Consider the following 10880-nt stretch of genomic DNA (forward strand, 5'->3'; position numbering starts at 1 on the left):
ACACTTGGATTTGGGAATTTGGACATCTAAAAACTTTAGTTAAAAATTTTGGTAATTTAAAATTAGAGAACTTAGAAAATTGAGGTTAATGAAATTTTAAAATATAATAATTTTAGAATTTACAAATTTAGAAATATTAAAATTTAAAGGTTTAAGTATTAGAATTTTGGATTTTGAAAACTTGGTAATTTAGTGATTAACAAATTTAGGAATACTCAAATGCAAAAATTCAAATTTTTTTATAAATGTAGGAATTTTAATATTTGAGAATTTGGAAATCCAGGAATGTAAACATTAAAACAAAAGCATTGATCAATATAGTTTATTAAATAATTCACATATAATTATGTTTGATTAGTGAAATTAGAACAAATGTATTAACATTATTATCTTTTTCAGGTATGTCGCAACCGCCACCGTATTCGGAAGTTGTTTACGAAAAACAAGCACCGTACAATCCAAGTTACGTTACTTCAAACCAACCGTAACAATGTTAAATGATATTGATCGTTTAAGAAAGTTCCAATACAATTATACTGTTGTTCTCTTTTTCCTAACGGTGCCTGCATTTTTGAGCTTTCAATAGGAAGTGCGCCCATTAAAAATATACGTCTTCCGTTTGATGTATATTGAAGCACGAAAATATATCTCCATACATCATTTCTTACATAGTGACGAAAAAGGCACATTATGCTCAAATTTTAACTTTATTCAAATTAGAAAATCGTTTTCTATGAATATAAATCAAAGATCGTCATTAGTACTGCTAAAGTATACCTAGAGAAGTAGTACGTTTATACACTTTTTCTATTGTGTGAATTCTTTGGATTTATATAAACTTTTTTTTAAACAGATTTTAATAGAGAACTCGGTTCAACTTTTTACTCGAATTATATACTCAGTGTCAAAATAAAATCGTTGCCATATAGTTTTTATAAAATTAAAACTCTTTTTATATTTGAAAATATGTATAGTGTTCAAAAAAAGTAAACCCGAAACAGTCAATTTACAAAAAGAATCACTATAATATCGATGGTTACAGTATATTACTGAATTTATATACACTTATTGAGTTATATATGAAATTATACATGCTTTTGAATTAGTATAAATAAATATAAGAATGTTGTATCTGAACTCTTCTACTTGTAAAAACCCCTGATATTTTTTTATACGTTATTTAAAAATATGCTGCCACGATGCTGTGCCACTTTTAACAGTTAAGTAAATAAATTTTATAAACCACATGACTTATGGGAAAATATATATTTCTGAATATCTATGTTACAGTATGCATGTATGTATGTATATAAACAGTTTGTTATTACTGTTTCACAATTTTTATATAAATTATTTAATGCAGTAGCAAAACTGCATTTTATGATTGATCGGCTACTGGATGAAAGGAGATTGTGTAATTTTATTAACAGAAAATTTTTTAACATATCTTATATAACATGAAACATTTTTCCTCGATTGTAAAAACTGTGAAACAATTAATCTACAATTATTTTTACTTAGATGTGAGATTTTTTTATCAATTATCCGTTGCCAATAACAGGTTTACATTAATTTTACATTAAATACTTACAAATAATTTTGATTATTGTTGTTTTGACTGTTTGTGATGAGTTAAAAGGGTTTTCAATATTTATGTTTTAAAATTATAATACAGTATTAGTGTCTTCTTTACAATGTATGTATCAATTCGAGTTGGAGAGGACTCAGTAAATACAATTATGATTAGTGATTAATTATAAGATATATTATTGCCTACAGAAAACATAAAATAAATATCATTTCCATCTTTTTATAAATAAAATATTGCATACATCTGTATATTGGTCTATTTCTATTCTTTAGTAAAACTTACACAATTAAAAAATATAATATCATTCTAGTATTATTATTTACTCTAATAAAATTTGAATTTATAAATTAAATACTAAAATTGTTTTTTCAATTTTTCCTAATATAAATCCACTATTTTCCTTTCCCAATTTATTTTATGAAATTTAGTGTCTTCCGTCAGAATGATTAGTTCTTAAACAATACAGACAACCACTAAACTGTACTGCATTTATTTACAATTCGCGTTGAATCGAAGTATCGGTTCTTAATTCGTTCGTTAAAAAATGTATATTATACAAATTACAATTCATTAAACGGTATTCATATTTGTATGTATATTATTTGACACACCAGTTCTTTCAATAGAAAATCAACATCTATAATAATATCAATCATAGAGTTAGATAGAGTTACATCAAGTTTATACAGTAGTTTCTTTTTAATTTGATTATAAAAAATTCAGTTCTTTTTCTATGTAAAAGAAACTTGGATTACAGGACGGTCATTTTGTTTAGCGCACTACACTATTCAAACACGCAATTTTATCAGTGTTAATTTCGCATAACTCTTCTGAAGAATATGATTTATATTGGAACAGATGACAGTTAGTGCAGGTTATTTTTTGTAATATAGTCACAATTCAGTCAATATGATACCGTAATACATAAAATATTGGGGTGCGACATTTTTTTTCATTTTCACCACAAGTAAGTTCAGAATCCGCTAACACCAATTGCATATATGTCAATATTTATTATTTAATACATATTGTCTATAAGTATAGGAAGAAGTGGTATCAGTCACGTATTGCAGTATCATCAAACTGTTTCTTGTTCAGAAATTGCTTGCTCGTTATTAGAATGATTCTAAAAATATTTCAACAATGTTCTTTCTACAATTTTAATAACATATTTACAGGCGTAGAAATTAGGGATGTACGGATAACCGACTTATGAGCTACCCGTTCATCTCTAGTAGAAATGTTTAAAAAATGAGAAATATTAATTTTGTAATATTTGTTTCTTATACCTTAAAATTTTCAAAGATATTACTGTGTACATAATTATGGTACAACGATCAACTAATATATTTGATATCACGATTGAAAATATGAAAATTATCAGTTTCCTTTGTCTCGCGTGTATAATTTATCTCTCTAACAGTGGGGTTTGATTCTACTTACACCTATCTGACGTATTACTTTAAGAGACACTTAATATCAAATAGTAATTTGACAAGTTTCATTTTCAGCTAATAGTATTAAAACGAGTTCCATAAAAAGCTGAAAAATCCTAGAAAAATCTTTGTACCTACTCAACAACAGAATAATACAATATGATATATTTAAATCTCATGAAGACAGCATTGTTTTAGGAGATTACACACGTGGACTGTGAAGTAGAATTTTCCACAGTATTGAGATTGCTATAATTACCTCGGAAAGTCTGTTCGGCATTTAAAGATAATTCGTGTGATCGTTCCTCTTCTAAAGGAGTAGTTGCTGAAGTATGACTAATGGACGAATGTCGCGATCGAGATAAATTTCCTCGTTGATTACTATTAGCAGATGGAGCTGGACTGGGAGAAGGACTTTCTGTTATCTGCTCTTGTTCTTGTTGTTGCTTAGTTATAATTAATCTATTCAACAACGAAATTTGACCCTGAATTCCTGACATGAATGGTCTGTATCCCAAACTGAAATCCAGATATAGTTTTGTTCGTTATTTTACACAGCCCTTATTTCATTCACTCTAAAATAATTATTGTATTTTTTAACACGTACCATTCGGAGTGAGACCATTTGGTTAAAGTAAGAAGACCATCTCTTAAATTAATTACGGAATCAAACGTTTGCATGGGGGCATGTGCAGCTCTAATGATTCTAGCCATAGCAGGTGCATCGCATAAAACTGTTGCTAGTACAGCAGCCCATCCTAAGCAACCACCTTCCAAAAACAATTGTAAGAGATATCTAAGTTGCACTTCTGCACGACTTATCGGTGCACAGGGAGAAGCGTTATGGACTTCTGTTTGTTCCACTGGTTCTGGTGAAACCCAACACACTGTTCCTACTCCAGTTCCAACGATGGATTCAGTATCATCTCTCCAAATAGTACTGCTATCGCTGAGAATACTATTGGCATCTGAAAATATAATAACAGAATAAATCCAAAACCCCTAAGTGAGACAGCGAAATGCTTATTTTTACATTTTCAATTAATGTAATCAATAATATTTTTTAATAAATACCATGCAACATGTTGGTAGTTAATTTTGTTTCAACAGCAGGGAACTGTGTTTCTAAACTTGCGACAGGAGAGACCAATGTAGTGTAAGGTGGTCTTCCACTGGGTAAACTAGTATAACCGCTATCTGGTAAATCAATGGCAAAATGAGATTGCACTTGTTCATCTTCTGGGCTTTCTAGACTGATTGATTTTATGGAACGTAGAGACGTAAGGCTAGATCTTCGATACTTTTGTAAAGTTGGTAGAGATAACACAGGATAAGCAAATGCAAAATCTTCGTGCACTGCTTTCAACGCAGCAATATAATCATCTATCTTTGCCGCTCTATCGCGTTCCCTTCCAAACCACGTAACTAAATGAAAATCTAGTCGAGCAGCAAATCTGCCTAAATCAGCAAGTCTTTTTGCCGAGAGTAATCGACGAGCGTGACGTTGTAGTATTACGTCAATGAAAAATTCTTCAGCCGAACCCTCTCTGCAAAAAATATCTCATTTTAATTATAATAATATTATTTTAATAATTCTGGTAAAAGGTAACTTAAACTTACTTGCTGTCGGGTTTTTCGATTTTAGAAGGGTTTGTGGGTACAGACTTTTTTCGTCTCATAACTACATTTCTAGTTTTTTCTAGCATTGAAGAAGGAGCTATATCTTTGGCCACTGAATCAGATTGTACTTTAGGCGTCACTGTAGTACTGTAACTTCGACTTCGTGAAACTTGCATGGTTCCTAACACTAACGACAAGTCATCTTCGTGAGGTGAAAGCGGTGGTGTTTGAGGAGGTCCTCCCAATTTTGACGTTCCACCCCAAGATGTCCTCGGCGATTCCACATCATTTGGATCTTATGAAGGAGAAAATATATTAAAAAACAGACAAGTAAAAGTGACATGTATATTCAATATATTATTTTATGTTACCAATTGCTCTAAGAAAACGGACGAGATCCTTTGATAATTCCCATCTTCCTTGTTCTAGAGCTGCATCTAATAATAAAGTAGCATGCTGCCGACTAACGGAAGAGGGTTCTAAATTCTGCAAAATTATTAAGTAACTAGCAGCAGTATCAAGCTGCTGACGTTGTAAACAATCTTGCAACAACTTCTTCGGCGGTCCAGCAACAGAAAATAAGTAAGGCCAAAGTGCTATTTCAGTCTTTCTAGCGCACTGCACAACTGCTCTAGCCCACACTCCTGGAAATTCGCGGATGAATTCCACCACAGAAGGCAGCTGAGCATCTGGAATTGGTTCTTTGCTAGTTGCTTCTTCTTCTAGTACCTCATGTAATAAAAGTTCTAACGAATGAGGAAAGTATGGCAGTGCAGAGCATGAACGAGCTATTTCCCAAGCATGATACCCTAAATTACGGTGAATTAGTTGCCGTAATATTTGATGAAGATACACTTGACTCTGAAATTGACACAATATAAATTTTAAATAACTCTAGTGTAAGATGTACTTAAATGATACAAAGAAATTATTGATATACTTACTGTGAGTTCTAACAAACTAAATGGCAATGAAAATGGAGAATTAGTATCTGATGTAAAAAGTACGGTATCATTTTCTGCTCCTAACAAAATAGCATCCTCAAACAGTATAGCTAGGGGATAAATGCGTAAATGAAAAGGCAACATCATTCTCTTGCTCATAAATGTATGTGTTTTCTCTTGATGATTTCTTGGAAACAATGGTAACCAAACACGCATTCCATGAGCACCACAAAATAACCACAACGCTTCTGTTAAATGGGGTTTATCTCTTCTCGACCTCCACGGTACCCAAACATTTTCTACGTAGGAGGCTAATACTGTTGGAGCACTACACGTAAACAGCTGTAAAATATAATGAATATTAAAAATAAATTATTTGTATTAGTAATATAAATATTATTGTCATACCACTTCTGGATTATCAGTGCAGTGTTCACGTTGAACCATAAGAAGACGTCCAGATACATTCAACAAAATACTCTCAGGATGTGGATGACTTCCAGCCGTTTCTGCACGTATAGTAGTTAAAGTGGCACTTACAACACAAGCAGGATGAACACAAAGTCCACTAATATCTACAGTTTGCAATCTCGTTAATTCTACATTTCCTGCATCTAAAATAAAAATATTTTAAGTATGATTTTATGCTTTGTAATGTGCAAATTGACTTCCTTCAATTACTCACCATTATTGCTTTCTAATATCATATCATAAATGCTAATTTGTGCATTAGCACAAAATGTTAAGAGCCTGTCTTTTAGTGTATTGAGCAGTAATACCTGCGATGGCATTCTAACAGTTCTAACATAATTATTATCCAGACGGGTATCACGAGGATATATTCTAACTTCATCTTTATCATCTAATATTGAATAGCTACTGGCTATTAAAAAACCTTTATGCCATAATAATCCTCCGGTAACGATAAAATCTCGCTCTTGAGTTTCATTACCAAACAATTTCCATTTACGCGAAGGCAAAGAATAATGAGCTAATCCTGTCCGTCCGGCTACGGCTATACTCATACCTTCATTATCAATAGCAGTATACTGAAAAAATTTTACAATGCATTATGTTCTATAATACAGTAAGTAGATTTTGTCTACCTACATATAGTACATATATCACAGTGTCTGCAAAACATGATCTTGAAAAAAGTAATAAAGCAAAAGATGACTTAGAGCGGCCTACAGGTCAATTACGGCTTGCGAGGTTAGATCATTTGTGATCATGAATTTATAAAGATAAATTATATCTTTACAAAAAATTAAATAAATGTTATATTATAATTAAAAACTGTTTAGTTAAAAAGATACTAAATTTTATATGTAATATATCTAGGCAAAACTTTGGGAACCTCTGATATACTGTATATATTTACATACTCTTATTGGCCAATTGGAACCACTATACACGCTGGGAATAGGAACAACTAGCCATTGTTTGCAACTTGCAAGTGTTTGTGTAATAGAATCATTAGGAATTTCACTACCAAGATGAAAAGTTGGAGCATTTGTAGAAACTCCACCACCAAGATTTAAATATAATCTGTCTTCACCTTGTAAATACAAATGTCCATGATGACCCTACATACAAAGTCATTGTAAATAATAAATGTATTTAAAACAAAATCATTATCTAGATAATTATTTTTATAATTACCATACAAGGGTTGATAGTTAAAGGACTTTTTACAAAATCTAATTGTATCAAAGATCGCCTTAAACTAGTTTTTTCATTTCCATTTTCTTCTATTAAAGGGTCTGGAGATTCTCTTAACATCCAAAGTTGATAACCTTCTGCAGACCATTCCTATATTATATAAAAGGTGAGACCAAATAAGAAAAATAAAATCAATATTAATAATAATAATAAATTTACTTACCATTGTATGGATATGCAAAGGATTATCACGTGTTAAGTCTACTCTTAAACCATAATCCCATTTTAAACTACAAAGTAAAAGAGCACCAAATGTACTCCATACTGCTAGGCCGCCACCTTCCCAAGCCAATGCAATGGCACAACTATCAGGAGTCCATTTTAAACATCTTACACGGCCTGGTCTTCCCGGATAATCTTTTGAAGATAAACTTAACGTATGTGACATTTCCAAGCCGCCTGTTGTTTCGTCGACATAGTATACTACACCTTCAGAACTAATAATGAAACGTATATTATGTACTTTTATAAATTTATGTATAATACAGATTTTTAAAATATACAAAAGCATACTTTTGTCTTCCAATTGCAATAAGGCGATATTTGTGATTCACAGCTGCGCAAGTGGCATCATCAATGTCTTTAGCCCAAATCCCTTGTACTTGCTAAAACATAATATTGCTATAAATAAGTTATTCACATACATGCAATTAAATTAACATACATTAGGATCAAATTTCAGTGACTGAGCTGTGAGAAATGCTGCTTTGCCAGTATTGAGTACAATTGCAAATCCACCAACTAAGGGAGAATATTCTATGTCGGTGACGTACACATTATTTTCAGTTAGTGGTACAGCTACGGTAGATATTTGTTGATCTATACTAAATGGTATTCTCCTTAAATCGAGAGAGTAATCTCTATTCGTTGTACCATCCCATTTTTGACGTATTACATGGCTGGTTTTTGTAGCTACCATAAGCTCATCACGTATACAAACCAAAGAACTAATACCACCATCTATCCAAACTGACTTTTCCTGAAAAACAGAATTGATACAAAATAAGTAATATTTGTTACAGTCATAAGTACCATTTGTCCTCTGCAAAGTTTACTTACAAATGTTAAAACTAAGGAAGGAATAACTTCTTTTATAAACAATTCAGCACTATCTCTTTTTAAGCTGGTAACTGGAGAATCTCTTTGTTCATAAAGACCTCTTTCTTCTGGACTAGTATCTGACAACCGATAAAATAAGAGGTAGCTATCTGATGTCTGCAAATGTCAATATTAATGTATCTAACCTTTATATATTATGTTATGTTATGATTTAATATATCATTTTTTATACCGCAATAACTAGCATACTGGAATCTGGTCTCCATTGTACCAAAATATTGTCACCGTGCTTTCTTAAGGAGTCTGGAGTTCTTCTGATAAATACAATAGGTACACATGGCTAAAAAGAAAATAAATATTTCTTTTTAAATTTATTTATGTAATAGTATTGGAGTAATAAAGATATTTCATAATATTAGGTTTGCCAAAATGTTCTTTTGGTATGGTACACGTGATATACAGATGGCATTATATCCAATTATAGGCATTTGTATTATTTTGTAAAATATAATCATTAACTTTCATCTGTCTTCTTTAATAAAGCTTATTTTCCTAACTTAAATTTCAATAATTAAATTTTAACACTATTGATTCATAACTTCTGATATCAATATCTTCTATATTTGGTTCTATTCTACAAAGTTTGTTTCATAATTAATTAATTATTTTCTTGCATAAACTTCTACAGAACATGCTGAAATAAATAGATCTTGTTAGCTGACCCGTGTGTTTTTATAAAATTTATAACAGAATAATTTATTGAGCATGAAGTTGCTATTTTACGTAACACATACTCTTAATAAATACATAATACAGTAATCATTGTTCACAACCCGCTCATATTTTATCTAAGCGTAAAAAACCTGGATGGTTATAAAAGGACAGAACTTTCTGGTCAACCTAATATCAAATCAAAATGTTAATATAAAAGTACTAGAATAATATGAAATATTTATAACAGCTAATAAATTCATATTACTAACAGAAATTATTGGAAGCTAATTGTATTACAATATTGAACTATAATTGAATTTGAATGACTAATAATTTTATCAAACAGTAGATAACTAAATATGGAGAATTATTTTTATTTTATTTAAGTTCAGAACACATGCCTTGCAATACCAGATGGTAAGAGAATCTGTTGTCAAAATAGCGAAAAGTATTTTATCTCGATTACAAACAACCGCCGTTATGTTTTCCGGTTCGATTGTGTTTAGAACCCGCGGCCATCCAATCGGGAAAAACATGGTTTCTTCTAAGGATTATCCACTTTTTATGTACACATTCCTATTATATTTAAACTATCTTTGCGTTTCATCCTTTGCTTTAAAGTATCTGTCAAGTAAACACGTCCTAACCTCACCATCTTGTGAAATCATAAAAATATTATACAGTTCGTACTGTACACGAACCACAGTGAAGTCTTTTGAAATCCACGCAGTCCAAACTATAGGAGATGTACTACTTGCACTTTTTAAATAATTTACAATCGTTTACGATGTCATTCGTATTTTTAAACATCGTAACTATTCGTTGATATGTTATGTACATATGATTCTCGAAAGAATTGTATACAAAATGTTAACATAACTACGTGGAAGCATACGTAATATAATATGCAGTTATATGCAGTTTTACCAATGTTGTAACTGCACATACTATATTTCGTTCATCACTGGCGATTTTTTAGTTCCAGATTTCATCGACTGATCAAGCCGAGTTTCTGGTTTGTTGCTTTGTGAAGATTACCTTGTGGTCTCTTCACGCAAACAAAATCATACCATCTTGAAGATAAGTCTTACTGGTTTATGTCTACTGATCGTAGATTTAAACAGCTTCGACATTATGTATGTCAATTTACGGGTGAAGATTTTGGAATATAATGTGACAACCCTCCTCGACGAGATCGTCCGCTACAACACAACGGTCATAAACGTGACTCGAAGACTCGAGCGTTTGGAGACAACATCCATTCATATTGGTTGGGTAATCCTAATTGTTTTACTGACCGTGTGTTTGACGGTAGTCACCGGAGCGTATGTGTACCAAGTCATCGACAAACACCGACATCGACAGGGCCGAGTCTCGTGGCTCGCGATGCACCGATCGACTTGCCGCGTCTCAAAGACCTAAGAGACCTTCTCCAGTTGCATTAACTGGTGAAGATTGGGAATACAGGATTGAGGATATTTAATCAGACGTTGAGTTGGAAGATCCATGCTTAACGTTCCTCAAGCGGCGTGAAAAGGCGAAAGCACTCGTTCATCACTGCATAAATATCGATATAAATTTTATAAAATAATAAAAATTATTCGCTGGCTATACTTTTCAAATTTACACATTGCAAAGTTCTCAAATTTTTTAATTTATAACTTTCAACTCTACAAATTTAAACATTTTCAAACTTTCAAACTTCTAAATTTATATATTAACAAATTTTTAAATTTATTATGTTCATATATTTAGAAGTCTTAAAAATTCAAAATTTATGAATTTCCAACTTTC

At 31.5% G+C, this 10880-nt stretch overlaps 2 protein-coding genes across 7 annotated transcripts in view; one reads left to right on the top strand and one right to left on the bottom strand.

Annotated features, from left to right (window-relative positions):
- Positions 1-1137, top strand: part of LOC105661747 (uncharacterized) — a 25843-nt gene extending 24706 nt beyond the window's left edge. For all 4 annotated transcript variants that reach the window (XM_012298309.2, XM_012298310.2, XM_012298313.2 and 1 more), the window contains one exon: positions 400-1137. In XM_012298309.2, coding sequence (XP_012153699.1) covers positions 400-488 — 89 coding nt within the window. In that variant the 3' untranslated portion in view covers positions 489-1137. The remainder of the gene's footprint in view (positions 1-399) is intronic.
- Positions 309-9936, bottom strand: Rich (guanine nucleotide exchange factor subunit Rich). 3 transcript variants are annotated; one of them, XM_012298315.2, is made up of 17 exons: positions 9488-9936; positions 8605-8712; positions 8373-8528; positions 7978-8292; positions 7827-7918; positions 7477-7750; positions 7254-7403; positions 6977-7177; positions 6277-6640; positions 6000-6205; positions 5592-5933; positions 5019-5508; positions 4648-4942; positions 4102-4574; positions 3635-3995; positions 3287-3546; positions 309-1773 (listed from the first exon to the last, which is right to left on the bottom strand). In XM_012298315.2, the coding sequence occupies exons 1-17, from the start codon at positions 9620-9622 to the stop codon at positions 1751-1753; spliced, it is 4245 nt and encodes a 1414-aa protein (XP_012153705.1). In that variant the 5' UTR covers positions 9623-9936; the 3' UTR covers positions 309-1750. The 3 variants fall into 3 exon arrangements, with proteins under 3 accessions (XP_012153705.1, XP_003700325.1, XP_076388891.1); XM_003700277.3 differs by having other exon boundaries at positions 309-3546; positions 9488-9935; XM_076532776.1 differs by having other exon boundaries at positions 309-3546; positions 9788-9933.
- Positions 9937-10880: the final 944 nt, after the last annotated feature.

This window comes from Megachile rotundata, chromosome 6 (assembly GCF_050947335.1).
Source record: "Megachile rotundata isolate GNS110a chromosome 6, iyMegRotu1, whole genome shotgun sequence".
In the NCBI taxonomy this organism is placed as follows: Eukaryota; Metazoa; Arthropoda; class Insecta; order Hymenoptera; family Megachilidae; genus Megachile; species Megachile rotundata.